This window comes from Penicillium diatomitis (assembly GCF_028827545.1).
Source record: "Penicillium diatomitis strain IBT 30728 chromosome Unknown utg000008l_segment0_segment0, whole genome shotgun sequence".
NCBI classification, from domain to species: Eukaryota; Fungi; Ascomycota; class Eurotiomycetes; order Eurotiales; family Aspergillaceae; genus Penicillium; species Penicillium diatomitis.
The window spans coordinates 1,082,104-1,098,580 of record NW_026623180.1 but is presented as its reverse complement, the minus strand read 5'-3'; the positions used below and the strand labels follow the sequence as shown (position 1 = coordinate 1,098,580).

Genomic DNA, 16,477 nt, shown 5'->3' with positions numbered 1-16,477 from the left:
TCTTCCACGTGGCAATCCTACCACATGGCATGCTGATTCTAAGTTAAACTCTGCTGTTGATGAAGCTTAAGTGTTTTTTTTTTTTTGATATCAAACTTGTGTCACATGGAAAGGGCTGCAACCGATTGATAGTTGATATCGCATCCCTTGATACCTAGTCCACGCTTTCCAACACAAGGAACCAAGATTAGTACATATCTCCATGATACTGTCAGCGGTACGATACTCCAAGTACGCTCAGGGGAGTACAGTAGAGTAGACTAGTAGCAGAGTACTACATTCATGGCCCAATTTTGGCACTCAACTGCCAAGAACAAGAGTAGTTCACAACTTCACATGGGCCCCCAAGACCGTCGGGCAGTGGACCGTCTACCGGCATCCATCCTTCTTCCTCTTGTCTCTCAACCGATCGAGTCAACTCAAAGTGCTCACCACCACCAAATAGGTCAACTATATTGGATTATCTGATTTCCTTCCACCGACCGAACGACCACGGCTTCTCCCGTTGAGCCATCGATCCACCCAAATGGACTCGCCACGCGCCTTTGGAGGATGCCATGTTGCCCACCCGGGAACGATCTGGTCTTGAGTGGTTGGATCCGATGAGCCACAGTCCACTCAGACGCCTCAATGATCCTCTGGTCTCCAGTTTATTGAATTTGGCCCTGGCCCGTCCAGATGCCACTGCCATCAATTTGGTGACCTCCGTCCGTACTATTGTCGACACTACCGACGCTTGCGGGAATACCTCCGACTCCCTTGAGAGAGAAAAAAAAAAGACTCTCAAATTCGAGATACGCCTTCGACATGTCAACCGAGGCTCTCCACGACCTTTTCCACTGGATGGACATTCCATAAAACCCTCGACATCTGCGCCTTCAACTCAGTTCTACGTGATCGACATCTTCTCCTTCCCGCTCTCATCTCTTGGAAAGTCTGCTCTGGGACGGCTCTTTTGGTGGTCTACCTTGGTCTTTTCTCCATCACCTCGTCCTCCTCACCCTCGCCGTTCCACCACCCCTCCTCCTCACCGACATCTCCTCCACACATCATGAAGGCTTCAATTGTTGCCTTTGCGGCTCTGTTCGCTGCGGCCGCTGCGGCTCCCCCTCGCGGTCGTGATACCACTTCCTGTCGCTGCATGCCCGGCGATAAGTGCTGGCCTGCACCTCCCGCCTGGTCCAACCTCAACAACACTCTCGGTGGTCGTCTCATTGCTACCGTGCCCATCGGTAGCCCTTGCCACGATCCCACCTACGATGCCGCTGCTTGCCAGGCTCTGCAGGGCAACTGGACGCACCCTCAGCCCCAGTATGTATTTCCCTCTTCTAATATCGGATCATGGCCGGGAGACCCCAAAATGGGTCCTCCACAACAAGATGATGCCAAATCTAGCCCACAAACTACAGACTGCTGACACTAATCTAATAGCCTGAGCTCCCCCACATCGATCATGCAGATCTTCTTCACCAACCAGACTTGCTCTCCATTCTCCGCCGAGAGCACTCCCTGCACTCTGGGTAACTTCCCCAGCTATGCTGTGAATGCTTCTTCCGCCAGTGATATCCAGGCGGCGGTCAACTTTGCCCGTAGCAACAACATTCGCTTTGTCATCAAGAACACCGGTCACGAGTAAGTCCTTTTCAACCCTAATTGAGCATGACCCCTCGACCTGTGGTTTTTCTGTGTAACCAAAGAGAAACGACGAAGAGGAGATCCAAACAGAATTGGGGACAATTTTCTAATTTTTTTTATTTTTTTTTTTAGCTACCTTGGCCGTTCCACCGGTGCTGGTGCGCTTTCCGTCTGGACTCACAACCTCAACAATGTTGAGTATCAGGACTACTCCGACGCTTACTACACCGGCCCTGCCTTCAAGGTCGGTGCCGGCACCATGGGTTTCCAGGTAATGGAGGCTGCTCACGCCAAGGGTCTGCTCGTCGTTGGCGGTGAATGCCCTACTGTCGGTATTGCCGGTGGCTACACGCAGGGAGGTGGTCACTCCGCCATGAGTACCGCGTTCGGTCTCAGTGCCGATAACACTCTGCAGTTCGAGGTTGTCACTGCCGATGGCAAGCTGATCACTGCTTCTGCCTGCCAGAACAGTGATCTGTACTGGGCTCTGAGCGGTGGTGGTGCTGGTAATTACGGTGTCGTCGTCTCCATGACCATCAAGGCTCACCAGGATGCCATTGTCGGTGGTGCCAGTCTGCAGTTCACTCGTAGCGGTATCTCCGCCGACCTCTTCTACGAGGCCGTTGCTCAATTCCACCAGCTTCTCCCGGCCATGATTGATACCGGTGCTACCGTCATCTACGATATGACCAACACCTTCTTCGTCATCAACCCCGTCACCGGTTACAACATGACCTCCGCCCAGGTCACCGCTCTTCTGACCCCCTTCACCAACGCTCTCACCAACATGGGTATTCAGTACAAGTTGGGTGTGACTCAGTTCGACAACTACTACGAGCACTACCAGAACTACATGGGTCCCCTTCCCTGGGGTAACCTCGACGTCGCCACCTACCAGTATGGCGGTCGTCTCATCCCCCGCGACACCCTTGAGAACAACTACAACGGCCTGGCCGCTGCTCTCCGCAACATCACCGAGTCCGGTGTCATTGCCGTCGGTGTTGGCATGAACGTTACTGCCCAGGGTGGTCGCAACGCGATCTTCCCCGCTCTCCGCAACGCCGCCATCACCATGCAGATCGGTACCCCTTGGAACGAGACCGCTCCTCGCTCCCAGATGGTCGCCGAGCAGATGAAGATCACCGACCAATACGTTCCCCAGCTCGAGGCCGTCACTCCCGGTAGCGGTTGCTACCAGAACGAGGCCAACTTCCGCCAGCCCAACTGGCAGGAGACCTTCTTCGGTGTCAACTACAACCCCCTGTTGAAGGTGAAGAACACTTATGATCCCAAATCATTCTTCTATGCCCTCAAGGCTGTTGGCAGTGATGTTTGGACTGTGTCTGAGTCTGGCCGTATGTGCCGTGCTTAAAAAAAGACGAAAAACGACAAACGAAATAAAAAAAACACAAAGGGAAGAAACAAACCCGATCTCCGCCGATTGATTTCCCCCTCGTCTTTTTCTCTTCTCACTTTTTTCCCCCCCCATTTCGAGTCGCATCTAGATGCATCATTTCATGACTTCCATTTGCATAGCGGGATGCTGCTCGAAGCTATGATATAGATTTTTCTTGCCCTCTCCCTGTTTTTTTTTTCTCTCTGTCATGTCAACATATCTCGATCCCCCAAATCAGTACATATGATGAAATAGACCTATTAATATCAACGATCCTTCCATGAACAACCCCCGACTAAGTCAATCCTTCAAAATGACCTCTCTACATCTCACACCTCATCGCTCGTTTCCTCCCCCCTCAAAAACCACTAACAAAAAAAAAAAAAAAAAAACAAGAACATGAGATACATCCTCCACAAACCCAAACACCCCAAATGGACATCCCCCGTCCTCTTCTCCATCAAGAACCACGACGCTCACAAGAAAACACCCGACGAACCATATTCTCTCCCTCCAGCTTCAAATTGACTCGGATCATCCAGTGAGAACTTGAAGACCGGCCCCAATAAGGTCCTTTGAAGTTCGCTCTACCCGTGCCAAGCTTACGGTATGCTTGCAAGTTGCAACGAACCAATGGATCGTGGAATGATGGAACACTCTATTAATCTACTTTATGTCGAGTCGGCTCTTTTTTTTGGTTTTTTTTTCTTTTTTTTTTGGTTTCGGGAGTTCGTTTTGGGTTGGGAGGAGGGTTTGAAAAAAAAGGGAGAAGAACAAAGCCTGAAAAAAAAACACTTTCTTAGAGAGATTGGCTAGGTAGGTAGGTAGGTAGGTAGGTCAAGAGAAAGACAATCTCCAGTGTCACGAAGAAGAGTGATCGCGACACTTGGTCAAGACGGGAATTAATCACCAAGACGAGGATTCCACGAGATGGCCATTTCCAGCCATGCTTTTAAAATCCAGTTATCAGGACAAGCCTACACGGGTCCAAGGTAGATACAGACATAGATAGGTACACCGTTGGGACCGTACTTGGTCGACTCACTTCCAGATACCTGGGTGTGGTTCCAAGGTCCGAAGATGGCAAGATGCACTATGCAAGTAGTGACACTTGAAGATTGATTGAGCAAGGAAATGTATCAGTCTATTTCGATATGTCATTGTAGGCAAGGTAGGAAGGGGCGTTCTCAGGGTAACGTCAAAGTGAGAAAAAAAAAAGGATGCCAGAGACGAGGGTACTAGAGAAGAACGGAAGAAAAAGACAGAGAGTTCTCAGCTCTCGCACATTATTTCCCCAAAGAACAAAAAACGAGAAGATGATCGAGGACACAAAAAAGAGCTCAAGGCTCAAGGCGAGCAGATAATTTTCCACAAATCTTCAGAATGAGCAAATGAAAAACGTTATCCAATCATTAATTAACCAGAAAGAAAAACATAAAAAAAAATGAATAGAAACAAAATAAAAAAAAGGAATACCATTTCGCCACGTCCATGTCATGTCATGAGAGCTTCTAAATCAAAAGGAAAATATGTCGGGTAGAGAAGAACCAAAAACTAAGCAGTCTGTTCCGAGGTGACGCTGCCGTTGGTCGAATTAGATGCATCCACGGCAAGTTTCTGGGCTTGGAATTTGTCGGTAGATTGGTTGGAAATCCGAGTCAATTCGGTCACGAAGGATTGTCCCCAGAATGCGCTATATACGAGTTAGCACCCCCGAAGAAAAAAAAAAGGGTCGGTCATACATTGTCACCTTTTCGGTGACATGCGGATGATCATACCTGGTGTATTTGGAAACGTATTTGTCGAGCTTGGCAAAGTTCAGCGCCCGCTGCTCGTCGCTCATGGTGACCGCCTCCTGATAGGCACCCGCCAGCTCTTCCGTGTTCCAAGGGTTCACAATGATACTGCCGTTCAAGCTTTGCGCGGCACCCGCAAACTCAGAAAGCACCAGGCTGCCATGACGCTTTCGCTGAGTCGCAATGTACTCGTATGCGACCAGGTTCATGCCGTCCCGGGTGGAGGAGACAATGCAGGCGTCGGAGACGGCGTACAGGGCAATCAACTCGTCAAAGTTGACCGACTTGTGCAGGAAGTGAATAGGCATAAACTCGACCGTGCCGAATTTGCCGTTAATGCGACCCACTAACTCATTGACGACGGCGCGCAGGTTCTGGTACTCTTCGACATCCTGACGACTGGGCACGGCGACTTGCACCAGGACGACCTTGCCGACCCACTCGGGATGATCACTGAGGAAGACCTCAAGGGCGTGCAGCTTCTGGGGCACACCTTTGATGTAGTCGAGTCGGTCCACCCCGACCATGAGCTTGACGCCCTTGAATTTTTCTTCCAACATGGCAATACGTTTTTGCACCTTTTCCTTCTTGAGACCCTCGGCGAACTTCTCGGGATCGATTCCGATCGGGAAAGCGCCACAGGTGATGATCTTGCCCTGGAACTCAATTCCGTTGGGAGTAGTTGCCAGTCCACTAGAACAGGAAGAGAATGAAGTCGAGATCAGACCTTGATTCTAGAGGGGAAAAGGGGGGTGACTTGCACGGGTGATCAAGAACTCACAGTAGTCGGGAGCAACTGCTCAGGAAGTGGCGGGTGTAGTCGTACGTGTGGAAACCGATCAGGTCGCAGTGCAACACGCCCAGGAGCAGTTCATTGCGCACGGGGAGGATTCGGTAGATTTCACTGCTGGGGAATGGGGTGTGGAGGAAGAAACCGATCTTGATGTTCTTCTTGGAATCACCAATCTCTTCGCGCAGCATCTGCGGTAGGAGCATGAGATGATAGTCGTGCACCCAGATCAAATCGCCGTCCCGGACTTCTTTGGCGATGGCCTTGGCGAAGAGTCGGTTGGCTTCCTTGTATGCCTCCCAGGCGGACTCGTCAAAGGTGATCTCACCGGGGTGGTAATGGAAGAGGGGCCACAGAATGGAATCTAGGTGCAGCGAGCGTAGACACCGTCATTGTTAGTCCAAGTTCTCATGATTATCATCATCATCGTCATCATCATTACAATTCAACTCTGCCACGGAGTGGAGCGCGCGCGATCTCGCCGACACCTCGGAGGGGCATGAACTCACTTGAAAATCCGTTGTAGTGGCGGTCCGCCAGCTCATCGTCAATAAAGACGGGCACGGCACCATACTCGTCCTTCAGACGCTTGGTGACCGTGGGGATCTCGGCCTCGGGCACCTCCAGACCAGGCCAACCATACCATTGAAAGGTGGTGGATTTGGACAGACCGCTCAATCCACTGACCAAGCCACCGGAGGACATGGAGAAATCATATTTGCCATCTTCTGAGCGCTTGATGGTGATGGGGAGACGGTTCGAGACGAGCAGCAAACGTGCGTCATTTGGCTTGGGATCCTCGGCGGACGACATGGCGGAGAGATGGGGGGTGGGGGGGGACAGAGAGAGAGAGAGAGAGAGAGAGAGAGTGAGAGTGATGGATGAGTATTGCGCGCGCGAGAGTGGGGAAAGAGAGGGGCTGTCCGTCAAGTCGAGCGGAAATTCCTTGCGCCGGTCGCAGGGGCAGCGGCGAAGAAGAGGAGGAGAAGGTATTGCCAGGTGGGAGCGTACGGTCACGTCCAGAGGTGACTGCGTGGAGGGAATTGGTGTGGAAGAGGGAGAGAGAGAGAGGGAGAGAGAGAGAGAAAGAGGGAGGTGTGTCGAGTGTTTTGGAAGACACTAGAAAATTGGAGGTGTGATGGTTTTTTCTTGAAGCTGGAAACGGTCAACTGCAGATCTCAAATTAGCACGAAGCTAGTTTTCGGGTGCCCCGCCTCAGCCAAGTAATCGTCGGCAGTAACATCATCATCATCATCATCATCATCATTCATCATCACCGACACCAAACAGCACCCGACGCCATGGCTTGTCCATTGATCGCACTCTATGGAGGAATACACTTACCGTTGAAATGCTGCCTGCTCACCTGGTCGGCGGTTGAAGTTTTAATCTGCGACCAAACACACCCAAGAGTGTCGGCTTCAACGGTTCACAAGCAGAGAGGGTCTAGACCGTCGCGGCAGAGAAGGCAGATCAATGGAAACAGAGCACAGCGGAGCACAGCGGAGCACAGCGGAGCACAAGCCGTAGCCGATGAGTTGTTGGTCAGAATCTTGGGGGGTTCACGATGTCAAGAAGCTCGCAATTCGAGTGGGGGTGGATAAAGAAGAAGAGGAGGAGGAGGAGGAGGAGGAGGAAGAAGAAGAAGAGAGACAGAGAGAGAGAGAGAGAGAGAAAGGAAAGAGGGACGAAGAGACTATCTCGGGGTTGGGTCTTTGGGGAGGTGAGGTCAGGGTTGACTCAATGGAACCATGCGATACTCGGGATGAGATTGTGATGATGCTAGTGATAATAGTGATGATTATGCGTCTGATTATATATGACGATCGATTAATGAGGAATTCCCATTACGGATACTAGACCTGAACCTGGACGGGGACCTGAGTTTTTCGCTGGTCTCCGGCCGTTTGGAACCGGTCGAAACAACTTGGAACGTGGATTGTCCACCACGGATGGTGGAGCGGAGACCCTTGTTTTTTTCTATCCTATGCTTTGGGTGAAGGCAGAGGCTCTTCCCGGCTGCCCATCATCAGAGGGGATGGAGATGAGAGGACCCGAACAAAGAAGAACCAGACGCGTAGAGAGACGGGGAGAAAAGTCAGTGTAGATGAGGGGCAGAGGTTGAGGAGTGGAAGAGGGGAAAAAAGCCAACAAGGAGAGAGAGAGAGAGAGAGAGAGAGAGAGAGAGAGAGAGAGAGAGAGAGGAAAAAAGAGCGTCTCAGCCAAGGCGTTCAGCCACACGTGAACAGGTGGCCAGGTGGACGGATGAATAACCTTCTCCTCCTTGTTTCCCTCCGCGCTATTCGGTCCTCATCTTTTCTATCGTTGACGCCGGGGTACCTGACCGGGGGGAAGTTGGGCACTCGGTGGACCAAACTTTCTGAAATTCAACTGAGCAGGCTCAGGCTCCGCCTCTCCTGCGAGAGGAGTCTAGTCAGGGTACTATCATACGAAGTCCCAAGAGTACACGAGAGTCTGGACCGGGAGTCACCAGGACAGTAGGAGGACTCACTGAAGATGGAGATCAATAGCCATCCCAACGCACATCCACATGTCCCGCAGGCACCCTTGCGAAGACGGGGTTTGGCCGAAAGAGGAAATCCAACGCCTCGGCCTCGCCCGGACCCGGGCACGTTGTGCACGTTGTTCCACGAAGCATCTCGAGTCGTCGAGTCGAGTCGCTGGGCACCGTCGATCCGTCAAGGTGACGGCAAGTACCTATACCTACTTACCTAGACTGAGACTCGGATGATCGAGATGAGTTAGTTACTACTAGTTAACAGTTACTACTAGTAGATATACGAGATACGAGAGTAGAACGACCTGGACACTACTAGACTCAGACGGAAGACGAGCACGGAGGTCTGGAGGTACCACCGTATCGCACATGAACTTCTCCAGTGCTCTCCGAGAAAGATCACCATCGAGCATCACCAGAAAGATCACCATCGAGCATCACCGGAAAGATCACCATCGAGCATCACCAGAAAGATCACCATCGAGCATCACCGGAAAGATCACCATCGAGCATCACCAGAAAGATCACCATCGAGCATCACCGGAAAGATCACCGTCGAGCATCACCGGAAAGATCACCATCGAGCATCACCGGAAAGATCACCGTCGAGCATCACCGGAAAGATCACCATCGAGCATCACCGGAAAGATCACCGTCGAGCATCACCGGCATTTGACCCGTCAGGCCTCAGTCAATCGACCTTGCCCATCATAAGAAGTAGTAGTAGTAGTAGTAGTAGTAGTAGTAGTAGTAGTAGTAGTAGTAGTAGTAGTAGTAGTAGTAGTAGTAGTAGTAGTAGTAGTACTACTACTACTATTTTAGTGAGTATTCAGTAGTACTAACTTTGTACTTTTATACTACGAGTTTCATCCGGCCTTGACCGGCATGTATCGATACCGTCTATATTACTCAATAAGTGAATACTTAATACTCCATGCCATGGCTATCCAAGATCACTCCCGACCCAATCTATCATCAGCTGTGCCATGGACGTCTCCCATCCACGACAAGAGTGTCAACTGTCAACTGTCAACTGTCAACTGTCACCTTGTTCACTGGCTCGTCGGTCTAGATCCAAGGTGCAATCTGCATCCTTCCATGCGATTCTCATATACTCGGCCCCTGGACCGGGACCGGGACCGGGGGACGGGGAGCTCCTCGTCTCCGGGCAGGCTGGCGCCAGTCCCGGGCGGTTATTCGCTGGCCTGTCAAGCCGTTTGGGCACATTCAACCGGATTCAGGATGAGGACGGTCGACTTGGTTGTCATGTTCGACATGGACCGGAGAAGGAGGGTAAGTCAAAGTATTACTGGGTCGAGGAGAGTGATCAACACTGACATCAGAATCACAGACTGCGGTACGAAGCCACCGGGACGAGTGGTGTTTCTGGAACTACTGGATCAGGTACTGGTGGACTGGGGTTATAGGTAAGGTAGTCCGTGAACCACTCTAGTCAAGAGTCACTCCTCAACTCACTAGTGTATAGTTATACACACAGTGTCAACTCACCGAGAAAGTCACACTCTACCAAAAGCTGGGGACCAACGCATCAGGCCATCAATGACAACTCGACAATCAGCACCAGAACATTGATCATAATAAACTCAACGATGAATTCTGCCGAGCCCGACAATTCAAGGACGACCGACTCGGAACCGAGTGTGGCTCAAGCAGACCCTGATTGGTGTGTGTCTCGTTCCAGCCTGTCGGTCAGGATGCCGCGTGGAACAGAGCGATCAGCCAAGAACCACGTACACTGTCCATGTCTGCATGGTATGCCCCACGGAGGAGGACAAGAAACCCTTGGAGAGTACAGTAGTAAAGACTCAACAGAGTCAAGAGCAAGACTAGCCACTTTACTTACGTTGCCCATGGTCATACCCTACATGACTACATGGAGATTATGCACCAGATTCCAAGTCAGCAGACTCACCATCCCATCAGGCATGACAAAACTCAAAAAACCGGGATAAATAGACCCGAACTGGGCGTGACGGGTCTTGGCGAAAGGGCTTTTTCTTTCGCCGTTTTTCTCGGATTACTTGGTTGGACTGGACTGGACTGGACTATATACCTTACCTGGATACCTGGACAACTGGGCGATCTTCCTGGTCGGACAGCATGCATATGAGCCGCAGAGGGCAACAGAGTAGTAGTCGAGGGGAACAATCACAATAATCACAACTGAGAAGAAGAAGAGGGAACAAGAATGACCGCCTCCTGACGTCGACTTGAGTTCATCAGAACCCGACGGGAAGGATGGGTCGTTTCGGGAGAGGTGGAGCAAAGGCATTCAAGCACCCGCAGCCAGGGAGTCATGGCTCAGCACTCAGCATTCATCACTCAGCACTCCAGCCCGGAGGAGCTACCACCAACCATACATGGCGCTTGACTTGTCGAGGACCCGTCAAGGAGACATCAAATGAAGGCGGGGGGTAGGAACGGTCTACTCCTCGACTCGGTCGTCGAGACGTCCTCTGTACCCGTTTGAAAAGGATGCGCCTGGATCAGAAGCCATCCAGTAGACAGCATGAACCCCTAAAATATGTATCGACTCGTGGAGAATTGACTGCAGCCTGTCACTCATGCCTTGAATACCTTGCCGGACTGCAGACCTACAATGATCTCCATCGGTGAATTGATTGTCCGAGTGTTATCATGCGTGGAATGCATATCCGAGACCTTGCATACCTATTGGATGTGACCTACGGTACTCTCGAACGTCCGAAAGCTGTGAGCTACTATGAGTATGGAGTTATACTATAGCGGAGGTGAGTAGTGCTAGCCTACTAGGAGCCTCAGAGCTTAACCTTCATGTTTAGAAAAGTACTCCTATAGCGTACTGCCCTAAGGAATGTAGGTAATTCTAGCAAGGCCGATCGTCCAGTCCAGTCCAGTAGGTAGGTGATCAAAGCAGAGTACCTCTAAACCAGACCTATCTATGAGCACACCCAAGGCCCCATCTGAGGTCACCACCCGGTCACGCAGTTACAATCACAATCTCTTCAGCGCATTGGCTCAGATAATCAGGTGAAGAAGCATGTTACTTACTTCGAGCATCTGCATTCATACGTCGGCTGCTACCTATGCACAGGGCTGGACACGTCGAGATCTCACCTCACCTCGCCGTTGAGGTATAACTCCACTGCACGAACAGTATGTAGTATGTACTATGGACCTCGGGCAAAGTGCGTCCGCGTTCAGCTGCGGCTATATCACAGGGTACTTTTCTCCCCCACCAGCCTCCATGCCCCCGATTCATCCTGCACCGTCTTCCCTTCTTCCTGCAACTTCTCCAACACCAAAGAGATCCCATGCGATGCCGGGAGATGCAAAGTCTCCGGCACTCCCACGTAGATCGTCTGCACCAGCTGCAGTGGGGTCCACGCACGACGAGACTCGGGCTCGGTGTCGGTGCTCCTCCTCCCCGAGGGCACCTCGAGTTGACCGTAGCGCAGCACGCGAATCACTTCATCTTCGCGCTGTTGTCGATGCTGAATATACTCTTGGATGCGTGCCGGCGCGTTCTCGACAACCGCGCCGTGGCCGGGGTATCCGCGGCCGCGAACGCGTTCGCGCATGCGATGCAGACTCGCCAGATAGGTGCGGAGATTTTCAAACACGGCGGTGCCGTGGCCGAGGACATCTACCGAGAGTTGAGCCAAGACGTTTTCACTTCTTCTCGATGGGTCATCCAAGTATGTAGAAGAGCCGGACCCGTGACAAAAAAGATGGATGAAAAAGAGACAAAAACAGGCCGGGGGAGAGGCGATGGTTCACTCACTATCACCGGTAAACATGGCGTCCTCTTCCTCGAGCACAAACGCCATATGATCCTCCGTGTGGCCCGGCGTGAACAAGGCTTTCAGAGTGGCCCCCTCGACGCCAAATACCTGACCGTCCACGATGGTCGCGTAATCCTGCTCCAGGTCCGTGGGGCATTTGAATACCTGAACTTGGGGACAGAGCCGTTGCAGATCAGCCACGCCCCCGACATGGTCCCCGTGCCAGTGAGTCAAGAGAGCCTGGTGTACTGTGGCGTTTTCGTCGGTCAGCACAGTCTGGAGGTTCTTGGCCCATGCTTCTTCGCCTTGGCCGGTGTCGATGAGGATGCGCTGGTACCCTCGGCCAACGAGGTATGTGTTTGTGCCTGTGATGGTGGTTGGTATCAGACGGACAATCTGTCATTCATTCCGTGGACAAACTGCAAAATACAGAGATGAGGTAGGTACCTTGTAAAGTAAACTATAAGACCAAAGAGCTAGAAAGAGCAGGAGACAAAAGGGCGCCGAAGCACCCTCTTGCCCACTCTCATCCCGACTCAACAGTCAGTCACTCTCATCACTCATCAGCCTGTACACAGGCACAATCCATATCATGCGCCGGATTTCGCGCAGTCTCTATACGCACCTTGCCCGGATTGGCACCCAGGATTCGAATCACCGAAGCGCTCAGTCGTTCAACCTCCGGAAGAGCCACCAGCTGCGTCGCCATTGCGGATGAACACGTGCTTCAAGGCTTGTACCCCAGCGTGATCTTCCCTACGCCAGACACAATCAGACGGCTAGATGAGCTCAGCCCTTCTCCCTTGAACCATACAATGAGCTTTGAGAAGAGAGGCAAAAAGAACCCGGTCAGTTCCAAAGTCAAGATTGAATCGATCAAGCCGAGAGCAGCGCTCTACTATCTCGAACCCCCGAAGTGAGCCAGACACTGTGAAGATCAATGTCAAGACCACCGACGGAGTCTCAATCGTACATACGTAGATCTGTGCACGCTTCGCCGCGGCGTTCACCCTCTTTTTAAAGATGCAAGCCTCACCCGCGGGGTAGAAAGGACCGGGCCTCGGTAGATTAGCTCAGCCTCCATGATCCGGTACCTTACCTCTCAACTGAACCAGGTACGAGACCTTGTGGTGCACCAAACCCAATACCTCACGAGTGTTGGGGCGAGAGCCAGTGTGAGCCTTCAACCTCCATGAAGTGAGAAATAAGCTGACCCAAGTAAGAAATATGTGCCGCTCGATGTCTGGGCAGGATCAGGATTACGCCAGATTTGGACCTACCGATCCGCAAACTCGTCCAGGCGGATTCTGGGCCCAGCTGTGTTGCGCTATACTACTAGCAGGATGGGAAAATTCTGGATAAAACACGAAAGAAAAAATTCAACTGTATGCATGCTATCCTGGAAGACATACGGAAACATCGTGGTGAGAGAAATCAGATAAGATTATATCCAATGAGCCCACCCAAACAGGAATCGGGAATCCAACGCAAGGCCTGAGGCCGGGAAAAAGAAAAAGACAATAGGTCATGATAAAGTGTTTTTCTTCCAAGAAAGCACAACTCCTTCGTACCGGGCTCAAGAAAAAAAAAGTGAGTAAGAGACTAGCATGCATACACACACACACGAGAGACAGCGTAGTAAGGGGGATAGAAGCAGTCTGTTGGTGGGTTTTCCGATAGCCAGCTATGTTCGCTCTCTTATTCGGAAGACGCTAAGCACATCAAGAGAATGTATTGTACATTCAATTCGAAACCACGAGAAGGGAGGGTGAGGTGGCTCCGATTACTCGCGAGATCAAAAGGGGGAGATCATGTAGGAGAGAGTGTGTGAGAAGGAGGGAGAAATGAGGTATTAGAGTGAATCCCCATTTAGTTGCCAGCCTTGCGGGCCATGGTGTTCAGGGCGGAACCGTCGTGGAACCACTCGATCTGAGACTCGTTGAAGGTGTGGCTGAGGGAGACGTCGAAGGCGGCGCTGCCGTCGGCGGGGTGGACACGGAGGGTCATGGGCTTGCCAACGGCGAGCTCAGTGCACATCAGGTCAACCTTGTCATCGGGGCGGATCTTCTCGTAGTCGGCGGGGTCGGTGAAGGTGAGGGGAAGCATACCCTGCTTCTTCAGGTTGGTCTCGTGGATACGAGCGAAGGAGCGGGTGATGATGGCGAGACCACCGAGGTGACGGGGCTCCAGAGCAGCGTGCTCACGGGAAGAACCCTCGCCGTAGTTCCAGTCACCAATGACGACCCACTGGACACCGCGAGCCTTGTAGTCACGGGCAGTGGCGGGGACGGCGTCGTACTTGCCAGTGAAGGCGTTCTTGACCTTGTTGGCCTCACCGTTCTCCTCGTTGATGGCACCGATCAACATGTTGTTGGAGATGTTGTCCAAGTGACCACGGTACTTCAACCAGGGGCCAGCCATGGAGATGTGGTCAGTGGTGGTCTTGCCCTGGCACTTGATCAGGATGGGGATGTTCTCGGCGTTCTTGCCGTCCCACTTGGAGAAACCAGCAAGGACCTGGAGACGGTCACTGGTGGGGGAGACAGCAACGTTGACGGAGCTGCGGTCGGCGGGGGGAGCCTGGTAGGTGTTCTGGCCGGGGTCGTAGCCACGCTCGGGCAGACCGTCACCAGTGGGGGGCTTGAGCATGAACTCCTTGCCGTTGGCATCCTTCAGCTTATCGACGAGAGGGTTGAAGTTGAGGGTACCGGCAACGGTCATGGCAACAACGATGTCGGGGGAGGCGACAAAGGCGTGGGTGGCAGGGTTAGCGTCGTTACGGCCAGTGAAGTTACGGTTGTAGGAAGAAATGATGGAGTTTGCCTCGCCCTTCTTGACGTCCTTGCGGTCCCACTGACCAATGCAGGGACCACAGGCGTTAGCAAGGATGACACCGCCGTACTCCTCCATGGTGGCCATCTGACCGTCACGCTCAATGGTGGCGCGAATCTGCTCGGAACCGGGGGTGATGGTGAACAGAGACTTGGACTTGAGGCCGTGGTCGAGAGCATCGCGCGCGATGGAAGCGGCACGGGACATATCCTCGTAGGAGGAGTTGGTGCAAGAACCGATCAGACCAACCTTGAGCTCCTCAGGCCACTTGTTGGCCTTGACAGCCTCCTTGAACTGGGAGATGGGGGTAGCAAGATCGGGGGTGAAGGGACCGTTGATGTGAGGCTCGAGCTCCGACAGGTTGATCTCGATGAGCTGGTCGTATTCGGCACCCTCATCCTCACGGAGCTGGGCAGCGTAGTCACGGGAGAAGTCACCGATGTTCTGACGCTTGGTGGCCTTCAGGTAATCGTACATGCGGTCATTGAAGGGGAAGATGGAGGTGGTGGCACCAATCTCAGCACCCATGTTACAGATGGTACCCATACCAGTGCAGGACAGGGAGTTGACACCGGGTCCGTGGTACTCAATGATGGCACCAGTACCACCCTTGACGGTGAGGAGACCAGCCACCTTCAGGATGATATCCTTGGGGGTGGTCCAGCCAGACATCTGACCAGTCAGACGGACACCGATGACCTTGGGGGCCTTGAGCTCCCAGGGGAGACCAGCCATGACATCGACAGCATCAGCACCACCGACACCGATGGCAGCCATACCGAGACCACCGGCGTTGGGAGTGTGAGAGTCAGTACCGATCATCAGACCACCGGGGAAAGCGTAGTTCTCCAAAACGATCTGGTGAATGATACCGGAACCGGGCTTCCAGAAACCGATGTTGTACTTGGCGGTGGCGGAGGCAAGGAAGTCGTAAACCTCCTTGTTGATCTCGTTGGCACGAGCCAAATCCTTCTCACCACCAACCTGGGCTTCAATCAAGTGGTCACAGTGGACGGTGGTAGGGGTCTGAACAGAGGGCATGCCAGCGGACATGAACTGGAGGATAGCCATCTGGGCAGTAGCGTCCTGGCAAGCAACACGGTCGGGGCGCAGCTTCAGGTAGGAAGTACCGCGCTCAATCTCCTGACCGTGGGGGTCGTCAAGGTGAGAGTACAGGACCTTCTCGGCGTAGGTGAGAGGGCGCTGCAGGCGACCACGAACGATGTCGAGGTTCTCGGACATCTTCTTGTAGTTGATGTAGTTGCCCTTCTCGTGGATGGTCATCTCGACCTTCTTGTCCAGAGCATCGTTGTTGACGGTAGCAAAGGCCCGAGTTCCGCTGAGCTGGATTGGGAAAAAATTGCTCATGTTAGTACCTGGGGGGGAAAGTCATCATGCATCTTGTCGTCATGCCACGTTTTGCTCCCCGAATGAGGGTGGGAACGCATTTTCGCGGTGACGACCGAGGAGAATCGACTGCTTACAAGGCGGAACTTAGGGGCCTGTGAATGGATCAGTTAGCGATGCTGTTGACTCGATCACATATGTATCTGTCTCAAGGGGGTTTTCTCGGGGCTTGCAAGTGAGCGATGTCCGTGTGGTGAACATCGTCCCATCGCAAGTCGAGGAAGCCTGGGTTGCGAACTTACCAGCGCACCGGCACGCGCAAGGCGAGTAGAAATCATGATGGAAAGCTTTCTCTAAAACGAGACAGCACAACGCATC

At 52.6% G+C, this 16,477-nt stretch overlaps 4 protein-coding genes across 4 annotated transcripts; 1 reads left to right on the top strand and 3 right to left on the bottom strand.

The window, feature by feature from the left end:
- Positions 1-1,051: 1,051 nt before the first annotated feature.
- N7539_006406 (putative isoamyl alcohol oxidase) lies at positions 1,052-3,007 on the top strand (the record flags this gene model as incomplete). Its single annotated transcript, XM_056936008.1, has 3 exons — positions 1,052-1,311; positions 1,432-1,632; positions 1,768-3,007. The coding sequence occupies 3 exons, from the start codon at positions 1,052-1,054 to the stop codon at positions 3,005-3,007; spliced, it is 1,701 nt and encodes a 566-aa protein (XP_056788932.1).
- A 1,578-nt stretch (positions 3,008-4,585) lies between these two features.
- N7539_006405 (glycosyltransferase family 20 protein) lies at positions 4,586-6,430 on the bottom strand (the record flags this gene model as incomplete). Its single annotated transcript, XM_056936007.1, has 4 exons — positions 4,586-4,724; positions 4,810-5,520; positions 5,609-5,981; positions 6,127-6,430. The coding sequence occupies 4 exons, from the start codon at positions 6,428-6,430 to the stop codon at positions 4,586-4,588; spliced, it is 1,527 nt and encodes a 508-aa protein (XP_056788931.1).
- A 4,920-nt stretch (positions 6,431-11,350) lies between these two features.
- Positions 11,351-12,629, bottom strand: N7539_006404 (uncharacterized protein; the record flags this gene model as incomplete). Its single annotated transcript, XM_056936006.1, has 3 exons — positions 11,351-11,781; positions 11,920-12,316; positions 12,546-12,629. The coding sequence occupies 3 exons, from the start codon at positions 12,627-12,629 to the stop codon at positions 11,351-11,353; spliced, it is 912 nt and encodes a 303-aa protein (XP_056788930.1).
- Positions 12,630-13,789: 1,160 nt separating this feature from the next.
- Positions 13,790-16,437, bottom strand: acoA (aconitate hydratase ACO1; the record flags this gene model as incomplete). The annotated part of the gene is made up of 3 exons (XM_056936005.1): positions 13,790-16,096; positions 16,237-16,254; positions 16,402-16,437. 3 exons carry the CDS (start codon positions 16,435-16,437, stop codon positions 13,790-13,792), a joined length of 2,361 nt encoding a protein of 786 aa, XP_056788929.1.
- Positions 16,438-16,477: the final 40 nt, after the last annotated feature.